Here is a 25,371-nt window from a genome sequence, read left to right on the forward strand (position 1 = left end):
AAGTGCTCCTGAATGTCCACAGAAAAGCTACAAACTCAGGTGTCTTTCTGATTTTTTTATTAATAAATACCTTAACAGCACCAATGGTATTTGAACATAACCTTGCAATGCTGAGCACGGTGGTTGCTTGGGGACAATGAGGAGACACGTCTGTATTTTCATGTACAGTTGATAATTTTCTCCTTTTGTCTTTCTTGTAAACTAATCCACCTCTTCCATATCTAAAACCTTGCATAAAATTGATCAAATCAATACCCAGTAAGAGGGAAATGCTCATTTTCATCTACTGCCTCCTTTGGTTTAAGGTGACTCAGCAAGTCTCAGGACTGCTACAACTTAAAACCAGATTGTTGTGGTTCCTTTTAAAAATGTTTTTTCTCTGCAAATATGTGTACACACATGTTGAAAACAAGACTTTTAGCCACCTTAAAGTTCCATGTGTCTGGAAGTACACTAGCTTAAACATTTTGACAACAAAACCAGGGAAAAGTGTATTTCTATACATCAGAGATCTGTACATGAATAAGCATTTATACAAATATAATCCACCAAATATTGGCTTCTACATACAATTCTGAAATACGGTGATTCATTTCGATTTCCTAAACTTCAACCATGCTGGCACTAACAGGAACATTTCAGGCTGCTTTAACACCCACAGAGTATGTTTTTTTTATAAGGTGGGCACAGATTTCTCTTGCTGTATTTGCACTTTACCTATAAATAAATTAAGTGGTAAAGTGAAGCTTGAACAACATAGTCTGTGGTGTAGTAACATCAGCAACTGCAAGCTCCTGGCCATCCACAAGCCCCAGTTCTGAAACAGAAAGAAAAGCTTAATTAATTTAATTAAACCCATGTGCTTTGCCTTTTTTTTTAATTTCAAAAAACCCAAAAAAGTTAGGAATGCTATTCCCACCAACCATAAATATGATGAAATAAAGCTGCAAACAGCTCGTTGGCTAAATTAATATTAATCTAATTTAACCAGGAAACAGACCTCGTCAAGAAATACATGTAAAACTCTACTGAAGTATGTTTAATTTACAGCAGTTATCAGGTTGCTTTGTTGCACTTGCCTGCAAATGCAAACATTTTAAACAACTGATATACCTGGGAAATATGAAAGTAAAATTGAATGAGTATTGAATGTAAAAGGACAATGAAGCATATTCTACTCCATAATGCAAGATAAAGCTAAACATCCATACAGAGGGGTGAAACTGACTTTCTCTAACTTGAGAATCTACACCTGACAGCTCCACGATACCTTTTAGTGTCTTGGAAAGATTTGGCCTTGTTCGTTCTTCAATTGAAGCTACTGTCTGCAAATTTAAAAAAAAAAAAAAAAAAAGGGAAAAATATTTTCTTTCAAATTCAGTAAATTTATGTAAATTCAGATTATTAAAGACAATTTATATGTGTTCAGATTACCTGTAAATAAAGTGTTTTATTTCCCCCATACATAGTTGCTGTGATAGCAGGAGATTTCATCTGCCTATAAATAAAACATTTCAAAACAAACAAAACACAAACCAGGCAATCAGGTTAAAAATACATTTAGAAAATACAATTTTTAAACACTAAACTAACAAATTATCAAATAAGTCAGAATGATTGCAACTTACAATGAAGCATTATTTGTCAAGTAATCCAGGATCTCCTGCAATTTAGCTGATGGGGAAATCTCTATGTTTTGGGGAAGCTGGCTGCAGGCTGGACAGTTCTCCTACCATGAAACAGCACAAGAATACACATTATGTTAAATATGATTTTAGAAACGCTGCTGCTAAGGTCTCAAAAGTGTGTGTGTTGTGTTTTTTAAAAGTTCTAGCTCTAGAAATATTAATAGTTGCAAATATTAATGACAAAACCCATTTCCTTCTCAAGTCTGTCACTGATTGACTCCCAACAGCACTCAGGTATTTATGAATGACAAATTTCGTCTGACATAAAATCCAAGACCACCAACGTTCAGATCAATTTTTGCCATAACCTCTTTTTGGTAAGATTTGCCCATGAGTTGTCTTAGGTTTGAGGATCTTTTTTTGTAGTTCTACTCTGCAGAAGTAGCAGACCAGTAACGTTGTAGTTTCCACTTTTAAAACTTCAGAAATATTATTCAGTGCTAGGGGCAAATTGATTCAATATTGAGGTTCAGAAATACACATAAACTGCATAAATACAAATCAAGCAAACAACCCTTCAAGCTTTTAATGGCACTAACCTTTCTTTCAGCTTCAAAACTGTATGTGTATAATCCATCCACATCATTGAACACCAAGTAGTTGTTAAGAGGAACATATGCACTGTAATGACAAATATGTCAGTGTTGATACATGGCATTCTGCTGGAAAACATGGCTGTTATTAATAAGAAATTAAATACCTTGTGGCTATTTTAAAAACTTCCATGGCACAAACAGCTGGAATGAGAAAAAAAAAAACAATTTCTTCACCTTCTAGCTCTATCAGACATGCAGACATTAGTGCACACAGTTGTACCAAAGAAGTGACCAAAAAAATCAAGTATTACAATCTATAAAGAGAAAAATAAACATCTGAAGGCAGCAGGCTGCATTAAAACCAAAGATTTGGCACTAATCTGAGACTATGTCAAGCCTATGTACTGTGTTTTTCAGTTATTTTTTCCCCAGTCTCAAATGCTTTTGCTCTCTCCCAGAGTCATAACATGTATCCAGTCATACAGTTTCCCTATGGAAAACAGAAATGAAACTGTAAGAATAGATCAGACACATTTAAAAATTACTATTATCCTCCCCAAGTTCTCAGTTCTGCAGTGTTGTCCTACAAAACTCTTAAGTCAGTAAAGCAGAAGTGAAATGAGCTCTTTCAGCATACCTGCAATTACTGCATTTGTAGAAGCTACTGCTGGAATAATTCGTTTAACCACCCCTGTAAAAACAAAACATAGAGCTCTGGGTTTTCCAAGAAATTCTATTGAGAGACTACTTTTAGACAGAAAAATTTCAAAGGGTGGGTCTGAAGGTACTTTAAAGGGTCCAGGAATTTCTGTAACAAACTGGTATAATGGCTCCAGTACCTGGGCACTTTTTTAATTTCAGGAATGGATCAAGCACATTGAAAAAAAGCAGGTATCAAACAAAGAGAACTACTGAACAAATTCTGAATGCAAGTATTCTGTATTTAGCACTGGAAATTCATTTAAAACTCTGTTCTATTCCTGTTTAACTGGAGAAATGCATAAAGGAAAGACAGTTGAGTTTTCATTTTGGTTAGTGTTTAAAATGCTGATGAAATGAGCGGCAGCATACTGCACTTGCATGTGAACAGAGGCATGGACAGCAGAAGAACAGATGCTATAGATTTAACCAGCCTGAACTGGCACAAAATGTTGCTACTCCTAAAAAAGACAATCAAGTCCTTTTGTTCCTACTCTTTGACCCAGCAAGAGTGGTCACTGTGTAATGTAAACTGTGGATCTGCTCCAAGTTAAAAATAAAATGGCAAAAAAAATGTTCTGTTTTGTCCCAGATAAGTTCCTCTGATTCATCATGAATGCCTGAACATCTGATTCGTCATAAAAATATTTGTGCTGGCACAGGAAACAAGCTGCTTGTTTCTGTTTTAAGGGCGAAGAGAACTCTTTCTCAGCACAGCTGCCAGCTTAATCATAACAAATACAAAGAATGCCAATCCAGCCTAGGTGCAAATGCCACAACTAGGTAAAATGCCACCCCCTTACCTTGGGTGAGTCTGTAGGTAACACCTTTAATATTAAATTGTGATGCTCTTTCTAAAGACTTCTGGTAAATCCACTGTATATGTTCAGGGTCATCCCCATCCAATGCAATACCTTCTACAGTAAAGAATTTACAGATAAATTGCAATTACAAAAGTTCTTCAGAAACACAGCATTCTTTTTGTCTAAAAAAATCCCTTTGTTTTAATTTGAAATGAATACCCCACGAAGCTATTGAAACTAGACATTTTAAATGACCAAAGTATTATTTTTACAAACATTTTTAGTTTTAACACACCCTATACACAAACTATAATCACTGCACATATTTATAGAGCTGCTACAGGTTACATTTTCATTCGGGAAAGACACTGTGCAGTGTGAGAAACATGAGCAAAGATGGAACTGGAAAGTGAGTTCAAGAAGAGAAAATCCATCTCCAGCTCAGAGGAGGCTTAGAGCCAACATGACCATCAACCACATGAGGTTAAGGGACAGGATTGTATTATTAAAAGTATACACCCAACTCGAGTTAATTAAAAGGAGAAATGTTCATTTAGCATCAGCACAATACACTAATTACCTCCAAAAGGCTGTTCCTTTGGCCACTGCAATATCCTGACATACTCAATGCAATGCTCTGGCAGTCTGGGCATGGATGCAATGGTGCACATGGGAAAATTGACCTGGTTGGGCAGGGGAGGAAAACCAGAAGAAACCATGATACACTAGGCATAGCACTAAGAAAAGAAACCAGAAAATCAGAGGAATATGAAAAATGAATGAATTCATTGGCTGAATTACCTGTGGTGGATAAAGCGCAAGTGTGCATTCAACACATGCTGTCATACCAGGAATAATCACACGAACATTTCCTTTGAAACCTTCTGTCCCTCCATCTATTAGAGGTATGATGGAGCTTGGATCCAAGACACCATCTTCATAATGCAAAAATGACATCTAATAAATAAAGGAAGGGGTTGTTGGTTTTTGTTTGGTTTGATTTTTTAAACAAGTTGCAGGAAGAAAAAAAAATCCTAGTTTTATTCTTACTGGTACACCATAATATTGAATTTTTAATACAGACTTTATTTTAGGGGTGCATAGTATATAACACTACTTATCTGTCAGTGCACAAGACTTTATCAATCCTCTTCACCCTCTACCTCCTCCCCTTCCTCCCCGATAAATGCTATTATTTGCTATATATGTTCTTAGAGTTCATCAGAACAAATGGTTGGTTGGTTGGCTGGTTGGTTGGTTGGTTTGAAGGATTTGGAGGGTTTGATTCCTGATTTGTTGGTTTTGTCTTTTTTTTTTTTTTTTAATAGAGGTAGATGCTCCAGATCATTGTTTTATAAACAAATTCACAATGGTAAAACCCCCTAGTTTTTTTTCAATGACCAGTTTTCTGGTCATTGAAAAAATACTGGGTAATGAAGAAAAAAATCACAATGGGAGCATCCAGAGAAGCTCTGGAACTTTCCTTCTTGATTTTCAAAAGCTGACTGCAGAAGCAATGTAACCTAACTTTGAAACTACCCCTGTGGGTCACTGCACAAATGTTGGCTAACACTCCTCAAGAAAAGGGCAGGTAAGAGAGTCTGCATTTCATCCTGCTTACAGAAAGAAAACAGAAATAGGTACAGAAAGCTGTGAGTTTCAGTGATGGAGCCCTCATCCATTTAAATGACACATTCTACACAAGTATGTTTAATTTCAGTTATCTAAACTCAAGCAATAATCAGGCATTAAGAAGATTGAAGACTTTACCAGCATGCCATTTATCCATCTTCTTGCAATTATAGAGTCCAGCCCACAAACAATAATATGAAACTCTAGGGAGAAAAAAACATTATTCAAAATCTATACTAATGCAGACTTCCTAAGACAAGCAAAGTATTCTGTCCATAACAGGGACAGTGACTGTAGCTTAGCTATCTCCCCTAGATTACCTGTATCACAATCACAGATGTACTTAAATTTTGTCTACGTGTTACTTCTATTTCCAGTATACTGTGGAAGACTAAAATAATTAGCAAGCAAACTACCAGGAAAAGCAGTGAGCAGCAACATCTGCAAGGTTCCCCTAAAGCACCAGTGGGTGTTTGTCAGGCAAATAAATTCGACTTACGTCGATAGAAGCTTTCATCCATGTCTTGAATCTTTTTAAAATATCTGAATGCAAACCCAGTAAAGGAATATATTTATAGTTAAGTTTACTGTTTTCTATTTGCTAACCTAAAGCCAAAATATTATCTAATTTATTACTGTAGTTTTATACAACACCTCCTAAAAAACTGTGTGATCTGAGAGTCAAATTGCCACAGCTGAAGCTGTAACATCTCACAAAACTAGTAAAGGGCACACTGGGAAAACTCAGCAGGTGAAATATTAAGGAAGCTCAAAACACACTCTCACAAAGTCCTCTATCAGTAAGTACTGCTCTATGTTTATAAACTAATGCCTCCTACCAGTACTTACTCAAAACTCACTGGTGAATAATTCCAGTATCTCATTGAAAATTGCACCTGAATAAAAACTCAATGGAAAAATACAAAATAATTTCTAAGCCTTTCCCATGCAGATTCCCTGTATGCTAATGGCACATAGAAAGAATTTTCAACTCACCAGCTGAATGAATGTGTTCTTTATTGTATGAGAAACAGGATGGCAGCAAAATACTTCAGATACTCTTACCACCTACAGAGTTTTCTAGGATGTTGAAGCCCTCAGGGCTTCTCTGTGAAAGGATACGGTACAACAGCACAGTCGGGAATGCGGCTGTTCAGGAATTCCGCTGCAACTTCTGCTTTTGGTCGCCCCACATCCTTTGGTCTGGGAAAAACCCAAGCAATTCCAAATGCATTATTTTAGCAGATTTTGTCTTTCCAATCTCTGTGCATTGCAATACCGAATTAAGTGGCTAATCGTTACTTTAGGACAATTTATTGATACGGATAATACTAAGGCATCCAACCCAAATCATTCCATGATCCCTTTAAAGCATCATATGTGAGAGCCTCAGAATTAACTACAGTTATCAGCACCAAAAAAATCCAATGATTTTTCACTTTACTTGGATGAAAAAGGTACCAGAAAATCTGAGACCTCCATCTGTGTGCATTTATTCCTTGGTGTCACCTTTTCCATTAGTCATTAGCTGTACTGGAATGGCAAGGAACATATGCTGATTTTCTTCATGCCACAGATCCCAAAACAAGAAGGAATCAAATGCAACATTTAGTTAATTCTGAGTACTACTGTGACATGAAGGCCCAGTAATCTTTACTGACAGCTTGTCCAACCAAAATAATGAACATATTAACATGTTTTATTTAGGTACATTCAAAACAAACCAGAAGTTAAGCTGTGAAAATGTAAAATTATCACTCACCGAAACAAAAACTGTCGATTAAGGTTAGAAACATCTATAGTATCCATGTCAATAACATGGATCTGTCTGAAGCCAGACAGTGCCTGGGAAAAGAGAAGGTCAGCTTCATTTAATGGGAAATTAAATGCTTACAAAGCTCCAGAATTCACTCCACATGCCAAAAAAGCAACCTCTGGAGGAACAAATGTATTTGCTCCTCATTGCCTGTGCAGACAGGTACATGGTCTTTCTTTGTTCAAAGGTGTTTTGTTGGGCTGCTAATGCTGGCATTTCCATTAGATGGAATTAGTAACATTTCAACAGTCAAAGACAATGTCCTCCTGAAGGCAATATTGCTTTGGCCTACCTAATCCTAACACAGGGATGCCAACAGTAGCCTGATCTATAAGGGGAAACTGCAGGATTTCCTCACAACTGGGATAAATCAAAAGGATCTATTAGGGAAAAAAAGCACAGAATTTAAGCAAATACCATAAGCACTTCCCTGCTTGGCAGGAACAAAAAAACAAAGTTTAATTCCTTTAAAAGGTTTTTTTAAAATTCCTTTTAAGGTCTTGGACATGGACCATTTTCACAGTTGGCATAAATGAGTCTGGCATATTGACCCAGAAACCACAGTTCAAAATAAGGCAGTATTCCTCATGGCATTCAATGCTGGAACAGAAGGCAAACACAAAAATCATCTCCCTATCTAAGAATACACTGAACCTCTGACAGAAACTCTGCCTCATCTCCATTTGCATGCAGGCCATCACTACATCTGGCAAATAACTTTACAGGAAAGTTAACTTAAAACTGTATTGTGGGTCTGATCTGATAAAGTAGTGACATCAATCACACACAAAGAAACAATGTGAACTGCAGTTAAAGGGAAATGAATACTGTAAACCACAGGGTTTAGAGAAAAGAAATGAGTTGTGATATTCTGAAGTGACCAAAAAACCGAGTCATGGACAAAATATGTTTTTTCCTTAAGACTAAATCTTTTTATATATATTGATTTTGAAAGTTTTCCCTTTACATTTTCTGAACAAACAGAGCTATCCCACGCAGAGTAAGGGACGGACAGAAATCCTTGTTCTTAAATAGAAACATGGGAAAGTAGAGTAATAGTCCAAAGTACCAAACTCAAATGGGATCATAACAGTGATGCACTGAGATGAATATGAGTGCTTGTGAGGATAAAAACCAAAATAAAAAGGTAATTAAACTACTGCATTCCAAACAACACTTCCTTGTACCATTATGAGCATGATTTGTTCTTAGTTGACTTCATTTCCCTAGATCTGGCAATTAGGGAAAATCACCAATATCAGACTGGATCTAAGGTTGCACGTTAACTTTCGGCTACTTTTCATAAAGAGCAGCCTGTTGTCCCTCAAGACAAGCTCTGAGATAGCTGAACAAATAACATGCAACATATGAAAATACCACCTTTCAAGTGCATTCTTCATGTTTATTGTCTGTATCAACACGTATTTTACACATGTTGATTAGTACTTAGAATTCTAATGGCTCTATACAATCAAAACTGCAACATTAGCCAATTAAAAAAGATAGTTTTGTCAAGAGAATAAAAAAAAAAAAAAGAAAAAAGAGAAGTTTCTAAGAAGAAAAGGGTTAAAACAGAGTAATTACCAGATTTTTCAGGAGTTCACATCCTAATCCTCCTGCTCCAATAACTAGTATTTTACATGTGCTTAACAAAAAATCAAGGGCCTGCAGAAAACATGAAACAAAAAATTAATACAATTTGTCCTTTGTTTCATAACCCTTACAAATATGTTACCATAAATTTCCAGTGCCTAGTGAGTTACAGATAAAACAACTCTGCATTAGCAGGAGCAATTATATATTGGACTTTAATCAGTTGTTCACTTCATGCAGTTCCTATATCCCCATTTGGAGAAAATCAAGACCTTTGCTGATATCAGTATATTACTTTTGTATCACTTTTGACCATGAAAAAAGCAAGGTCCACTCTTATTATTATTTGGATTAAGGTGATAATGCTTTTCATCTTCAAGTATTTCACTAATATATAATACAAAATAAATCTAAACAGACACAGACAACTTTGCTGGACAAAAAGAATTGAAAATTTTAAGCATATAACTGCTTTCTGTGAACTGTTCTACTTGAGCCCAGCCTCCAACTAGTGAATAATTGAACAGTACATTAAAAAGGTAACAGGAAAATACTTTCAACCATATGGTCTGAAACAAAATATACAACAAAAGAAAAAACACAGGAGAAATACTTAAAAGTCTACCCTACTACACATCTTATCCAGTTCTCAAAGTACTCGTATTAACATTAATTTCTTCTTTAAGTACAATAAATTCCTCACTGTATCAAATTACTTAAAAATGGAGAGATAAATGCAGCTATTTTTCATGTGAAACTCAAAAAGAGCATAATTCATATGATGTTAAATATTTATATATGATGACAGCAAGCTTGAAGTTGACAGTATACAACTTAAAAATACAAACTTATGAAACAACATGTTCTATGACCATAATGTTCAACTGATTACAACACAAGCTTTACATGAAGCTTTAGTACTCACACATTGCTGGTGGTCAATTAATGAACCTGTTCACATTAATTTGCAACACATTCTACAGATATTTGATTGAAATTAAGTCTTTCTCACTTGAGTGCCTGGCTCGAAATCGGGATGTGTGAATGGTCCAGATCGCTCGAGGAACTTCTTTACATGGTTCCAGCGACCTTCCCAGTCTCCAGAGTCCCCACACCCACCATCAACAGCCATTCTGCACAGAACACAGTAAATTCAGCTGCAAAATCAGACAGAAAAACGCCACACCTCCAACTTTCTACACAAAGACCACCCAAATTATTGACCATTCATACAAATGCATCTGCATATTCTTTATGCCTGTAAGTTATGCACATGAGCATTTGCATGAGTGGGTTTTATTTGTGGAACTAGAAAGCAATACTGTAAATATGCACAGAGGGGAAAAACAACCCAGGCATTTCAATAAACCCACCGATTTAACTGGTACTAGTAAAAGTTGACCTGCACTGAAAAAAGGGTCTAGTCTTATTACTTTTATTTCCTTCATATTTGAAGAGGACACAGGAAGAGAGCTTGTTCCTTTAGATTTTGAGGGTGATGGTTTTTTCATAAGTCAAGTCTTGTATCTTTTTTTGACAGATTTATCAGTCTGTAACTGCAATTGTGAGGCTCTGAATAAATTACAGCAACGTGCCCCAACATCATCCTCTGAATTTTCAGGGTAGTTTATTTTAATAAATATTTTAAAAATACATGAATCTTGAATGTTCTTCACCCTCAAATGGTACCATGGAATTAGAACTGCCCCATTTTTCAGTCATCCATGAGCCTGTCTGCAGTAACAGTCTCACTTGAAAAAAAGGAATGTTTGTAGTTATCTTCCTTAAAATTTCCAATGCAGAATTTTACAGATTTTACAGAATTTTTTCTCCTTTTGCAGGTCACTTTTAATAGTACATAAGTATAGATTTAAATTCTTAAAAGACTTACTGGAATAGTTCAAAATCAGCTCTCAAGTAATTTTCTACTATACAATCAACACTTACTTCCCTATTAAATAGGAGTTCCACTCAATAAATATGATTACATTCTATGTTAATATAAAACTAAGTTCATTAGAAACGAGCTCTGCAAATCATGAGTAGGAAAGGATGTGCCACCACTGATAAAGTGTTATCTGCTTTCTCCTATGAAGCACTACGAAAAGCACTTGTCTGATAACTGCTGGGTAATGTTTAGAATTTATTACAACTTCCTCGTAACTCATCTCAAAATAAAAGGTAAATGTGGTGAAAACATCTAGAGTGAGTTCCTTTATCTTCACAGAATTCAGGACATGGACAACACAGCATGCCTATAGTTACTTAACTTACAGGCAACTGATTTTGCAAAAAATTTTCAGTAACAGGGAAAAACTTCTCTGAACTGCAGGAATAAATAAATCATAATTCACCTGTGGTGTCCCTGCCCATGGCAGAAGGTTGGAACGAGATGATCTTTAAGATCCCTTCCAACCCAAACCATTCTAGGATTCTATGAAATTTTGATTGCAGACTGAACTCTTTCCTAGTTAACTGTTGAGGGAAGTTACTTACTACATGAGCAGTTAAATAAGACCTACAAAAATTATTTGAATTCATAATGGTCTTTTGACCTGAGCTGCACTTTTGTACCTCCCCCAGTTTTCATAATAATGTGAAAATACACATATTCCACATAATGGGAAATGGTGTAAATAAACACAACACTCCCTCTGCAGAACCCCTCATCTGTTGTACACCAGATTTCAGGAGGTGCATTAAGCACTGACTTGAGCAAATAAAATGGGTCAACAGATATCACAAAAACTGCTTCTATGGATATTACAGGTTTTAGCTTTTCTGGAAATGAGTGTAGAAGCTGCGTTTGGCGACACTAATAGCAATTTTTTTCATTCTTTTATATAGTCCCTATAAACAGCCATTAAGCAGCAGCACTCTTTTTCTGTTTAGATGTGTATTTCTGTTTAGATACATATTTTCCTTCCTAAGTGATAAAAATGGTAAGATCTAGTTTCACTTTTGCAATTATACTACAGTTTGCTTTTTAGAGGGTTGGACATTGTGGAGATCTGAAAAACATCAGTAACTTAACCTGAGATTTTATGTTTTATTTCAGAGACCATTTTTTCAAGTGTTTATTTTTTGTGTTGTAACAGCATGACCAGGTATCAAAAGAGTTTAACAAAATTCTTAATTATTTCATTGAGTTGTTTTCATTTTAAATTTTGTTTCATATATCAGAGCACCACAGTCCTTATATTGCTTTAAGCTCAGACTTTTCCCTGCCACCTTCACATTTCCAAAGCTCCATGCTTTTGGGGGACTTGGCATGCACCCCTCCCATCCAACATGCCCAGGCAATGTTGTGACCCTCATCCCGACACACATGCACTGCCAGTGCCCAGGCAGGCCTGCCCGGTGATCCTGGGGAAGAGGGACACAAGCACATGGAATGGAGTAATTAAGGGATGTAAGCAGATGATGTCAAAGATTTCTCAACATTCGTTTTCACGGCCTTTAAGGCAGGTGCGTAGATTTTAAGAGTTTTAATGTGCAGAGACAACTGTTCTGCAGTCTGAATTTTTAATTTTCAGCCAAAACTTAAGTCACCTGCTTCTAGCCTAGAGGCCCTCCCAGGTCCCTGACAGGCAAGGCAGCTTTTCCCCCTCTCGTCACCAAGCTCCTCAGCACACCATGCCAAGCTGCGAGCCCGCAACTCCCACCCCGCTCCGGGGCAGCCCCTTGCTCCTCTCCCCGGGAGGCTCCTCTCTCTCTCCCCGAGCCCACGCTGCTCAAGGGCCCTGCCCCACCTACGCCACCTTTCCTGGGGCTCCCTCCTCCCTGCCCGCGCCTCCCGCGGGCCCCGCAGCCTCCTCCCAGCCCTCAGCTCCTGCGGGGCTGCGGCTCGCCCTCACCTACCCCCGGCCCAGCAAGCGCTGCCCCTGCCCCGCTCGCCCGCAGCCCCGCACTAACCCATCCGCCAGCAGCTCCTCTAGCCTCCTTCTTTTCTTCTCCCTAAAAGAGAGAGAATAAAAGAAGGGTCAGTATCGCGCTACAGAGACCGGGGAGGAGGGAGAGGGGACCCCGGGCCCGGGGCAGGGCCGGCCGAGCACACACATACAGGGCACTTACGGTTCCTCACCATCCGCCATAGTTCCCTCTGCTTCCCACAGTGCCCCGCGAGGGGCGGGGCCGGGCCCGCCGGGCTGAGCGCGGCCCGCCGGGCTGAGCGCGGCCCGCCGGGCTGAGCGCGGCCCGCCGGGCTGAGCGCGGCCCGCCGGGCTGAGCGCGGCCCGCCGGGCTGAGCGCGGCCCGCCGGGCTGAGCGCGGCCCGCCGGGCTGAGCGCGGCCCGCCGGGCTGAGCGCGGCCCGCCGGGCTGAGCGCGGCGATAGTCGCGATAATCGCCAGGGAGACACGGCGGGGACCCCCTCCGGACACCCCCGGTCTCTGAGACAGAGACTCCGTCCCGTCCTGCCTGCCCGCACCCGAGGGATGTCCCTGCGCCCACCTCTCTGATGATCACAGAGTCATGGAATGGTTTGGCTTGGAAGGGACCTTAAAGATCATCTTGTTCCACCCCCTGCCATGGGCAGGGACACCTTCCGCTAGACCAAGTTGCTCCAAGCCCCGTCCAGCCTGGTCTTGGACACTTCAAGGGATGGGACAGCCATCTGGGCAGTTTCTCTGGGCAACCTGTGCAGAGGCCTAACCACCCTCACAGGGAAAAATTTCTTCCTAGTATTTAAACCTACCGTCCATCAGTTTGAAGCCATTCCCCTTTGTCCTGTCACTCCAGGCCCTCGTAAATAGTCTTGCTCCATCTTTCTTGCAGCCTCCCTTCAGGTACTGGGAGGCCACAATTAGGTCACCACAGAGCCTCCTCTTCTGCAGGCCAAACCATCCCAATTTTCTCAGCCTTTCCTCATAGCAGGGCTGCTCCATCCCTTGAATCATCTTGGTGCCTCCTCTGAACTCTGAACTTCCTGGGACCCATGGAGGCCATCCTCAGGGACAAAGTGCGTGGAGACCATGGTGCCTGAAAGCTTCCAGGAGGGCTGGAACTCAAATGTGATCAGGCTCGAGCTGGTTGCTGCCAGCCACAATGGCTTTTGCTTTATCAGCAGTCCCTGGGCAGGGGCTGGACAGGGACCGTGCATAAACCAGAGCAATCACAGGCCAGGAAGCACATGAGCAGAACTAACAGAGATTGTGCTCAAGGAGGGATGTAAATCCTCTATCTGAGCTGTGAGAAGCAAGTGCCAGCCTCTTACTGCTATATTACATTTTGTGAAGGACTTTGGTGCTTGGCATGGTAGTGCAGCATACCTGTGATGCTGTGTGATGCACAGACAGCCTGTGCTTGAGCCATGGTGGTTGAAGTGTGAAAGCCTGAAAGCACAAGTGTTCCAACACGGACTGCTGGGGTCAAAACACAACAGCTGCTGGCACCAACCTTTCCCTCCAAAGGCACAGTCACCCTGTTGGCCATTTCATGAGCTCTCTGAACACAGAGTCTGGTTTAGAAAGGAGACATTGTTTAATCTGCACAGGGTGCAAGGCAGAAGTTTCCACAAATCAAGCACCCCAAGGGGTAAAAAGTTCCATCGATTATATAGTAAAATTTACATGAATACGCCTATATAATACATATTCTCCGCCTTCCTAATGCATATTTATTTAGGTGCTGTAATCTTACGTAATACCTGAAACCCAAAGTTCTTTTCTTCATTAGGCAAATTCTTTTATAGAAATTATCAGACGACATCAGTTACGTTTTCAAATCAGCCAGAAGACAGAAAATTCAGCTCGAAGACATCAACCCCACTAGCAGAGCCCCCCTGCCATGGGACACCCCGCAGTGCCTCCTTGGCTGGAGCTGACCCTTTTCGTGGTGCCCTCCCCACTCATCCCTTGCTTCACAGATGATGCCAAGTGGCTTCGCCACGTGAATGCTCAACGTGCATCACCTCTTGCTGAAGGAACAATGAATTTACAGCGATTATTGACAGCAGCCCCTGTCAGCTGCCAGCCCTGGGCGGTGACACACGCCGGTCGCTTGAGCTGCTTCTGCTGCTCGTTCGCTCGCGGGTTCAGCAGCGCGGAGCGGCGGGGCCGGACCAGAGCGGGGGCGGGGCCGGTGTCAGTGCCGCCGTCGGTACCGCTGTCGCTGTCGGTACCGCTGTCGGTGCCGGAGCCGCCCCGGGGCGGTGCCCGGCGCTCCCGAGCCTGCGCGGCGGCGGCGGCGGCCATGGAGGTGCAGGTGGCCCCGCTGCGGGCCTGGGACGATTTCTTCCCCGGCTCGGACCGCTTCGCCCTGCCCGACCTCAAGGACATCTCGAAATGGAACAACCGCGTGGTCAGCAACCTGCTCTACTACCAGACCAACTACCTGATGGTGGCCGCCGCGCTCGTCTCCATCGTGGGGTCAGTGCGCGGCCTCGCGGTGCGGCCGGGCAGGGCCGGCGGGCCGGGGCGGGGCGGGGCGGCCCCGATCCCCGGGCGGGGGGCTCTGCGACCCGGCCCGGTGCCACGGGAAAGGTCCCGGCCAGCCCCGGGCGGGATGTGAAAGTACAGGGGCGGGGGAGCTGCCTTTTTCCTTTCTCCGTTCTCTTTTCCCCCTTTCCCCCCGTTTTCCCTTATCCTCTTTCATTCCCCTTTCCCCTTTTCTCTTCCCGTTCCTCCTTAAACCTCTGGTGTCGTTTAAAAATGTAGAGGCCTGGTTTACAGCTTCCCTTGGCCGGGGGACTCGGCAACAGCCGGGTTTGTGATGTATTGGTGGGGTCTGACCGGTCTGAGGGCTCCCTGTTATCCCCCTTTTCCATGCGCTGCCTCTCCAGCCCTGTGCCCAAGGCGGAGGCTGCGGACACCCCGCCTGGCAGAAGGCAGCGATGCTTGCAGCGCAGGATGTCGCTGTTCGTGGAAAACGGAGCCGCATCCCGCGCAGCGGGGTCTGTGCTTCCTCCTGAACCTGCCCAGCGGGGCTGCTGAGGCTGAGACACGCTCAGCTTTGAATTTAAAAAAATGCATAGATCAATTCTGCTCTGTTACAGTTCTAAAGTAATGTTCAGGGCAAGCCATTCTTATTTCTGAGCTAGCTCATACTGTAAAACTTTGCTATAAAATAAATAAGGTATCCCTTTATTTCGTTTTGGTGGGCAGGATTGAGACCTTCAAGGTAGGACCATCTGCTGGTACAATGTTGTGTCACACCTAGCATTCCTGAAGGGAATCAGGAAGTAACCTTATCATCACCTTCTGAAACAAAGGCTATGTGACTCTTATTTCAGGTACTGCTCTAGGATATTTGGCCAGAAAACTCTTAAGCAAGACATGCAGCAGAAGCTGATGATTAAGATTTTAATATGGAAACTGGAATACTCCACTCTTCTCAACAAAAAGTGCGCAAATGCTTAAATTGGAGAATTGCCCAGCCACTAGGCCAGAGTGGCTTTGGCTGAAGTACATCTTATCTCTTATGTTGCAGAGGCTTAAAATGATTCCCCTAAATCAATTTTTTTTTTTTTTTTTGGATAAGCATTCTGCATCCTGTTAGGGCTTCTGAAGCTGTTGACCCAGCATCTAAGTTGGTAAAGATTCTGTGGCTCACAAGGAGCTTTGACCTACCTGTGCTCTGTGGAAGGATAGGCTCAGAATCCTGCATTTTCTTCTTGATGCATATGATGGTTTCAGGTTCGGCATAGTGGCACAGGCTTTGTTCTTGTGGATTTTGGTGAGGATATGTTGCAGTGATCTTTACAGACTAGTAGGCTGGCAAAATGAGACTTCCGTTGTCTTGCTGTTCTTGTGCCACTTCGTTTTAGACTTCAGTGTTCATTACCATTGTTTAGCAGCACGATGCTGTAGCCAGCGCTTGATGAACAGGTAAAGCACAGTGTCCCTGGAAAGCAGGGGGATGGCTCTTCTGCCCAACAAGGTGGGGAAAGAATGTTAACAATTTTGGTATCTCCAGCTGGAAAACAGGATGACAGCAGCAGCTTTTACTCACCCTCCTAAATTGCTCCTTTTGAACTCTGATTGCTTTTCTTCAGATCAAGGGAGATTTGTCTCCCATTTATTTCCTACTAATGTGCTGAGGTGGGAGGTAGAGGAGGAAGAGAGCCACAGAATATGGAAACTAATATCAGAGCTGGAATTACAACATCTTAATATTGAGTGATAATGCTCTGTGTTGAAAACTTATGGATGAACAAGACCTGAAACGGGATCTTTATCTCAAACATTTTTTTTATTGCATGTCTTAGAGTCTTTGGTATATGATGAACCTGATTCTTCTAACACAGAAGCAAAATTGAATGGGAGAAGAACTCTAAAGGAAATGGGATAATACCTCAATAGAGAAAAAAGTATCCATTTCTTTTAATAAAAATATTTTTCATTTGGCCAAACTGTGGCTTTGGGAGAAAGGTAAAGAAAGTTCTCCTGATAAATTTAAATTGATGACTAAGTTGTCTTGCACTTTATTCTATAATGGGCAGGAACCCTGAGTGATAAATGATGAATCATGGCTTTTTAGGAACTCCAGGGCTGTGTCCAGGCCTAAGGGCAGGATTATTGGAACCACTAATGTAGTGGTCTTCCTGTGATCAAAACTAAACTTAGCCGATGACCAACTCTACCTGCTCATAAACCATCTAATTATATAGACAGCCTTGAAATGCAAAGATAGTATTTTCAGCTGTTGCAGTACTTGGTAGCTGTGGTTGTGCTGGGCTGACACAGAAATTGTAGCCTAGAGCTGATACTGGAAATACAGTGCTTTTTGCCACAGCTTTAGTTTACTGCCCCACCTACAACAAAGCTGACCTCTGCAGTCTTTTACCTTCTCTCCATAAGGTATGGAATAACCTTACCATGACTATAGCAGAATTGTAATGGTCTTTACTGCATCGTGTCCCTGCCTTTCTCCCTCCATTTGCCTTCTCCCATAGCTACTGTTACCTGTAAATGAAGCTCTGTGCTTTGCAGTAATGCAGATTTTACTTTCAGCCGACAGGACTGGGTATAAAATAATAAATCAGTGAACAAGGAACTGAAACTCCTGATTTAGAGCCACAAATACAGGTAGCAGCCACGCTCCCTCTTCCACACTCCCTCCCTGCAAGTTCCTTTAAGAAGGACTCTGGACTTGTCTGCTTTTTCTTTTTTTCCCCCTATAACTCTGTTGCAGTAGATTGCTGACAAAACCAAGATCTTGACAAAATTGTGCCCTTTCTCCCATTTATAGAGGAACTGGACTCACTGTTCTTACCCTGAGCCAGGGCCCTGCCTTTGTGACTCCTGTATAACTTTTATTAAAATCAGGGCCTTCAGGGCCTCCCACATTTTGCAACTTCCCTCAAACAGTCAATTTGGTTAATAAGTGAAACTTGTCTGTTCTTCCACCTACTCCAACAAGGCCTCTCTGTCATGTAGTTCAAACTTAACTACTTTAAATTAATGTAATTTCATCTAGGCTTTTGTTGCCATGTACTTGCTAAAAATTAGCTTCTAAATCTGACAGTTTTTAAAAAGCATGCTGAATTTCAGAGTGCTGCATCAGTGCTCATTCTGTCTTGGAATAATGTTCTCCTTGCAGCCTGAGGTTTGATATCTCTTTCCTTTGCCACTTCTTTAAAACATCTACTGTCCCTCTGTACAACCCCAGCAGTCAACAACTGTGTCATATTTTTTTTCCTTGTTTCTTCCCCAGACCACTACCTTAGCTGATGTCCTTGCAGTGATTCCCTTTGCTGAAACAAAGACTCCAGAGCAGCAAAATGTTAAGTTTCTCTCATGCCTGATGAAAGATTGAATGAGCAAAACACATAATTTTAAAACATGTTGCATAATAACATTGGTGCATAACTTCATAAAGGTCTGGTAGTTCTTCAGGCAGGAATCTGTCTCCTGTTCTCAAAGCCATGCAAGTGAGCAACAATAGGTACAGAAGCATTGCTAAATCCATGGATGCTGAGGGCTATCCCCTGAGACAATGTGCTATTTATAGTTTTATGTGCTACTTGTAGTTAGAGTTGTATACGCTCAGTGAGGCTCAAAGTATGGGGAGGGAGGAGGCAGAACTTCATCTTTCAAGTTATTTAAATTAATGCAAATGAGTAAGGAAGCATTTTAGTGCTCTAACCTGCCCAGTGCTTGGGCAGGGGTGGAGCAAAAGGCCTTTTAAGAGGGAATTTTCATGCTTATTTCAGCCTAACTGAACTGCTCTAAATAAAAAAATATTCTCAATGACTGCCAGTCTCCTACTCAGAGCCTTTGTTCAGACTTGCCTGGTCACATGCGAAAGAAACAGATGTGACAGCAACTGCTGAATAATCACCCCAACACAGTCATCTAAAATGGAGATGATAGGAGGATGGAGCTATCTTGCTTTTGCTTTTTATGTGGCCTATCCTATTTCTGGGCTCGTGCTGCCGGAGGCTACCTGTCTTGCCCAAAGGATGTGCCTCACCAAGCTCTTTTTTCCCTATGCTACAGCTGTATGTCCTCCCCCTCTCCTGCTGTAAGGCTGTGCACAAGTGTGCAGGTATGAAACAACCTGACAAGAAGAGGTGATGTGATAACTCACTGAAAGCAGAGCTTCTTGTGTTTTCCTGCTCCTATGTGAGAACTCTAACCTGTCTTGTGATGCATGTAGGGCAGAGCCTAGAAATACGAATTTAGTTTAAAAAAAGAAAGTATTTCATCTTCATCTGTTTCTGCTGGCCAGGGGTAGCTGCCGGTACTTCTTCCCAAACACCCTGAGCATGTCTGCTCTCCTGAGGCTGCTTCCACCAATACAAAGTGTCCCGTGCCCCTGCTTGACACAGGACAATGCCCGTGTCCCTGCAGCCCTGCAGGATGTTTCTTTTCATGTATTTGTTTTCCCTGTTTCTACTTTGTATCTAGGCAGATGCTGAAGGAAGCCTGGTATCAGCAGGGCAGCAGGAAACTGAATCCGGGTGATGGCTTTTCCTTGTCACTTTGTCCCAGCTGTACTGGAGGTCACAGCATCCCACCAGGGTTGTACCTTGTCACCACAGAAAACGAAGGTCATCCAGCCAGGGTGCTCTGGGCTGTTAGCACCCCCAAATGCTGTTAGTCTTGCCACACTGACTGCTTTCAGGGTCAGAGAAGTTAGTGGGTTTTACATCCAACCCTAAAAGAGTTTTTCTTCCCCTAAGTCATCTGAACAGTGTAAACTCAAGTCCCCATACCCTTGCCATGCTGATAGTTCTGTGCATTACATTCTTAGGTATTTGAGGTCTCATAAATCCCTGCTAAAGGAAATTATATTTAGAAAGTATCTTGTAACATACTTAATGGCTGGTCACTTACCTTTTCTCTGGATCTCTGAAAGATTTCCAGCCTCCTTGCCTGAGCACAAATTTGTCCTCTTGTGTTCTGACCTTTGTATAAATAAGGCCAATATCAGTGTTGGTGGTTCAACAGTAAGGTGACTTCTAGAGCTGTTACACAGCTCTCTTTTTCCCCAGTCTCTGGTGTTCTAAAATTACATATCCCTGTTTTTTCCTTTTTAGTTTTTAGCTATTGTGTTATTGAGAGCAGCGTGCCAACAGATCTGAGTGAAACTGGATAATGGAGTTCTGCTTTCCTGAAAAATGCCATTGTTGTAAAAGGATTTTCTATATATGAATTTCTAGGATAATCTTAGTGCTGTAAATTACGCTGTGGGCGAGTCAAGCAATAAAGGGTGCAAGCCAGCACTGTAATCACCAGTAGTGAAGTCTATGGACACATGGCTGATAATTTGAATACTGGTTTTCAGTGGCAACTGCAATCCCCATCTGTGTTCATGTGGCTCTGAATGCCTTCACTTGATACTTCTGTTCACTGTTCCCTTGTACACACTGGAATGCAGCCCACTTCAGAAAACATGTAATTCAAATCACTTTCCTCACAAAAGAGGGATCTTCTGAATGCATTCTCCCCTCACCCCACTTCATATCCCTTTCAGCCAGTCAATTATACAGAACCTGTGTAATACCAGAAAGAAATGTAGAGCAGAGAAGTCTTTGGTCTCTTCCTTATAAGTAAGGAGGCATGGTTCTTTCACCACCAGTTTCTGAAGTTGTAATAGGAGTAGCGGGAAATGTAGGGATGATACGGCTTTGAGAGTATTTTCCAGGCACATGGAAAATGTAGAGTGGAGCTCTGCCTAGATCTTTGTTACTTCCAGGATTATCTTGTCCCTGTATTTTTAGCAACAAAAAATAGATTGCTGTGAGTTGTGTAAGTCTGGCCATTTCAGCTCCAAGACAGCTGAGGTGTGAGGTGAATTCTACTTTAAGAATCTCGCATGTCCAGTAGGACATATATAACCCAGGCACCAGTGTGGTCCAGTCATGAGTCACCCTCCTCCTGCTGCAAAGGAGCAAGACAAAACTGATTTCTTTCCAGAGTAATGCTGTTCAGTTTTTCCAGCCTGGAAACTTTAGATTGACAATTCAGAGCTAAATATAATCTGGCTAGCTACAGGGAGTGACTCAAATGCAACAAGCAAGTCTGACCTGTTACCACTTCCAAAAAGCCCTATTGGCTTTTCAGCATGAGTAGCAGAAGCAGGTGGGGAACTACTCTGAATTTTAATCTTTTTATGTCCAGTTGTCCCATCTCCTCTTGGCACAACTGACTTGAAGAATCAAGAGCCAGTCCTTGCTCTTGAAATAATTCTTGGGGGTTCTCCCTGCTCCAGGAAAATGCTCCCTAGCACTGCAGGTAGAGGGTTGGCAGTACAAGTCCTGCAGCAGATTTCTTCTGCCTGGGCCGGGTATGAAGCACAGACCACAAACCATAACATCCTCCTTGGCAGTGGGGAGGAGTGGTGAGTCACTGGGCCTGGTAGCTTTGGAGCAGCAGGATGAGCTGCAAAGTGTGCAAGAGTAAACCTTGAGCATGTCTGGCTTTATCAGGGTGGTGTCATGCTGCTGCCATAGTTGTAATAGCCCAGAGGCCTCAGCTGCTGTGTAATCATATCAGTGCATGTATAAGCCAGAAAATTGGAATGCTCATGAATCCACATAACTTAATACTATGTAAGTGAAATACCGTAGATCCTGGACTCTGTGTGAGTACAGAAACAAGCTCAGCAAAGTCATTGCTGAGAGCTTGATTCTGAACAAGCTCTAAGTACTTGGGAAAGTGGTTTGAGCAGATGACGCTCTTGCCTTCTTCCAAAAAAGGGAGTTGCTGTTTATAGTCCAAAGCTGATCCATTCAATGGCTTGGTTTGCTTGGAAACTCTGATAACAATAACAGAACACAAACCTCAGCAATGACTCTCTTGCCAGGCCTGGCTCTTCTTCCTGTGAGGCCTTTTAAACCATACTCCAGGTCCTTCTAACTCTGGCATCCTTGCTTGGGACTGGGCTTCCATCTGTTGTGCTGACAGTGGCAGGCTCCTTCTGCAGGTTCATACAGTTCTTTTGTTTGAATGTAAACCAATGAGAAGGTTTATTCAGAAATGAGAAATAGTGAACTAACTTCCTTTACTCGATGTTCTATCTTTCCCATTTTGCAAACCCAGACAAGATACCATGAAGAGCTAGTTCATCTGAAGGCCTAGCCTGAGCCTGGTTTTGGTCATGTGAAGAGAGATCAGTCAATATTGTCTCCATCTTCTGTCTGGATATGCTAACTCTGGGTGTGATATTAAAAGAGTTGACTGCAGAGGTAGGAGGGGCAGGGTAGGAAGTGCTTCTTTGATGACTTGCTGCAGAAACTCAGCATCCTAAGCTAAGCTCAGGAAGAGAAGATAAAGACAAAGATTATCCAAATTCAGTGCTAAGGGTTCCTTGTTCAGTTGTACTTTTTACTTTAGCTCCTGCTAAAGACCTTGGTGAGGGACAGCAGAAACTGCCTTTTCAATGCCTTACCTCCCTAGTAACACTACCACTGAGCTGACTGATCCTATATGGACACAAGTCAGGAAGGCTGTAAAATTGAACTCTTTTTTGTTGTTGTTTCCTGTTTTTTCCAGGTTTCTGAGTCCCCTGAACATGCTCATTGGCGGCACTGTGGTGGTGCTGGTGTTCCTGGGGTTTGTGTGGATGTCACACAACAAGGATATACTCCGCAAGCTGAAGAAGCAGTACCCAACCACGTTTGTCGTGGCCATCATGCTGTCTAGCTACTTCTTGATCTCCTACCTGGGAGATGTCATGGTGTTCATGTTTGGGATCACGCTTCCTCTCCTCTGTAAGTGTTTGTTCTCTTCTCTTCTCTGTGGGCTAGAGGTGTGTGACTTGAGCTTTCTCAAACAAATCTGCAGAGTGTAAGTCAGCTGTTAACTTTGCTATCTCTGCTTAGATGGTCCCCAGACAGAACTGGGAGGGGACACAAAGCAGCACAAGCCATCTTTAGTGTTATTATTAAATGGGTACCTGTGGTTACTTAAGCAGCCATTGATACATCATCATCTTCTGAAGGTGCTGGGATGTGTCTTAAGTGCTGCAAGAACAATGCATTCCTTGGGCATTAACAACTAATGAGTGTGTTTCTGTCATGCAGTGATGTTTGTCCACGCTTCCCTGAGGCTCCGGAACATACAGAACAAGCTGCAGAACAAGATGGAGGGGATAGGTTTGAAGAAGACCCCGATGGGCTTCATACTGGATGCTCTAGAACAGCAAGAGGATAGTATCAACAAACTGGCTGATTACATATCTAAAGTGAAGGAGTAAGCAGCTGCAATGTGGCATTTCTGCCTGTTGCAGGAGTGTAGTTGCTATTTACTATTGTTCAAGCTTGCTTTCAGTTTATGTACAAAACAGGAAATGCATGTGGTACAGGTTAATAGTTGCAGGATACAGGTATTCCAAGGTCTTCAGGGCTCCTCTAAGAACATAAGAACAGCAACTGTTTTTCTATTGTATAGCAAAATGTTTTGGTGTTTACACAAATACATACTAACTTAACCATGTTTGCTTGTCTCTTCTGCTGGGGGTAGAGGAGGAAGAGATGGAAACCTATGGAATGCAGTCTCTCAAACTGGCTTGTAGCAAATTGGTCTATTAAAGCAACATCCCTTTCATCTCAGTTCTAAAGTATTGCAGTTTAGCCAGGTTATGCTGGGTGGCACCTTCAGCCTGGTGATGCTCAGATGAGCTGAAATGTATCAAAAGCAGGTATCTCTTGCATCCTCCAAATCCCTCCTTTGAGTGCTCTCTATTACGTTACCAGCTTAACTGGCACATGGTAAAACTGTGCAGTGCTTGTATGCAGTCTGGGTTCCTGTCCTCACCTCAGAGCCCTCCTTTAGCAGCCATGGGACAGTCTAAGTAGCTGTAAGCATGAAGAGTATCCATGGCACTGCCTGCCTCTCCCAGTAACATTTATCTTCAGGCTCTCCAAAATCCTCATCTGTAGAACTGCTCCCTTCTTCAGGAGAGCCAAACTTCCTTGTGTACCAGCTAAACTCTGGCCAAGCGTGGGAGAAAAATAGATAGGTTGGATGAGCTGGGTTTCTACTCCACTGATGTTTTTAAATACTGCTACTTTAGGACTTACCTGCTTTAGTCTGCACAGGCTGTTTGTAGATGGAGGTGTATGTGTGTTCTTGAGCATGGGTCATCTTTTTCTTTCTTCTCACCCAGAATGCAAAGATACAGGTCAAACATGCATCTGTTGACTCTGTACTTCCAACACTCATCAAGGAATAAACTGGATTTCAGGTTTACAAGTAAAAGCAATAAATGTCAAGATACAATTTTTGAAAACCCATTCCAAATTCATGAAGATATTTGCCTGTTAAAACTCCTGATGTTGAAAGCAGTGTGGGGGATTCTTTTATATATACACAACTTAACTGCCAGCTCTGATGGAATCATCTTGATAACAGGAGCTTACCAACAACAGGGGGGAAAGTTGTCCAGGTGAGACTCCATTTCAAATATTCTTGCATTTCTCTTTTTTAACCAAGTAATTAATTTAAACAAAAAAGCAAAGATCCTTGAAGTTGAAGCTTTTATGTAACTTGCCATGCTGTTTTCATAGTAAACTGTGTAGAAATCTGAACATGTCATTCCATTTAAGTGTTAAGGTGATCAGTATTTATCAAAACTGTCTGTATATTCCAGCTGAAGAGTCAATGGCCTGTTCCTCACTTGTAGCGCATGGTCTTTGTTTTTTGAAAACTGTTTCCACACCTAAAGAACATAGTAGCCTATGACTTCATCATTACAGTAGCATTTTAAAAACTGCACAGTTATGAAGAAAAATAAATTCTAATGGTTGGAAACTTGAGCTTGTGCCTGTGTCTGTGGTTGGGGTAGTGGGACATCCGCTGTCACCCTGGGGCTCGTGCCACAAGCCCGTGCTGGGGATTAAGCTGCTGGCTCTGACTGCTCGGTGTCTGTGTCAGCTTTGTTGAGGCCCAAGGGACCTCTGAGCTGAAATGTTACAGCCTTGCTCTTGCATCCTTAAAATGGCTTCTCTACAGAGGTGGAATACTTACGGTATTTGTTCATGCAGTTTTGGTCTCTTATATAACTCAGCTCTACTTAACTGGGATTTCACATGTCTGTTAATTACCTGAGAGGGATTTCTGCTTGTAGGATTACTGGGATCTGTGCCTTGAGCAGTACTAGGAAGCCAGCTCTGCTGCAGTCAAACTAATGGTGTGATCTCTGTGTCTGCCTCCCTCC

General features: G+C 42.0%; 2 protein-coding genes across 6 annotated transcripts; one reads left to right on the forward strand and one right to left on the reverse strand.

Annotated features, from left to right (window-relative positions):
• Window positions 1-40: 40 nt before the first annotated feature.
• On the reverse strand, window positions 41-12,885 carry UBA3 (ubiquitin like modifier activating enzyme 3). 5 transcript variants are annotated; one of them, XM_069027988.1, is made up of 18 exons: window positions 12,842-12,885; window positions 12,683-12,724; window positions 9,780-9,900; window positions 8,759-8,839; window positions 7,121-7,203; window positions 6,481-6,561; window positions 5,858-5,901; window positions 5,497-5,561; window positions 4,528-4,683; window positions 4,307-4,409; window positions 3,727-3,840; window positions 2,862-2,915; window positions 2,389-2,425; window positions 2,228-2,309; window positions 1,629-1,729; window positions 1,435-1,498; window positions 1,271-1,325; window positions 41-817 (listed from the first exon to the last, which is right to left on the reverse strand). In XM_069027988.1, the coding sequence occupies exons 1-18, from the start codon at window positions 12,859-12,861 to the stop codon at window positions 729-731; spliced, it is 1,392 nt and encodes a 463-aa protein (XP_068884089.1). In that variant the 5' UTR covers window positions 12,862-12,885; the 3' UTR covers window positions 41-728. The 5 variants fall into 5 exon arrangements, with proteins under 5 accessions (XP_068884089.1, XP_068884091.1, XP_068884092.1 ...); XM_069027990.1 differs by having other exon boundaries at window positions 12,831-12,873; XM_069027991.1 differs by having other exon boundaries at window positions 12,852-12,869.
• A 1,653-nt stretch (window positions 12,886-14,538) lies between these two features.
• On the forward strand, window positions 14,539-24,970 carry ARL6IP5 (ARF like GTPase 6 interacting protein 5). The gene is made up of 3 exons (XM_069027897.1): window positions 14,539-15,134; window positions 22,707-22,924; window positions 23,237-24,970. The coding sequence occupies exons 1-3, from the start codon at window positions 14,554-14,556 to the stop codon at window positions 23,407-23,409; spliced, it is 972 nt and encodes a 323-aa protein (XP_068883998.1). The 5' UTR covers window positions 14,539-14,553; the 3' UTR covers window positions 23,410-24,970.
• The last annotated feature ends 401 nt before the right edge of the window (window positions 24,971-25,371 follow it).

The sequence above is a fragment of the Aphelocoma coerulescens genome, chromosome 12 (genome assembly GCF_041296385.1).
Source record: "Aphelocoma coerulescens isolate FSJ_1873_10779 chromosome 12, UR_Acoe_1.0, whole genome shotgun sequence".
NCBI classification, from domain to species: domain Eukaryota; kingdom Metazoa; phylum Chordata; class Aves; order Passeriformes; family Corvidae; genus Aphelocoma; species Aphelocoma coerulescens.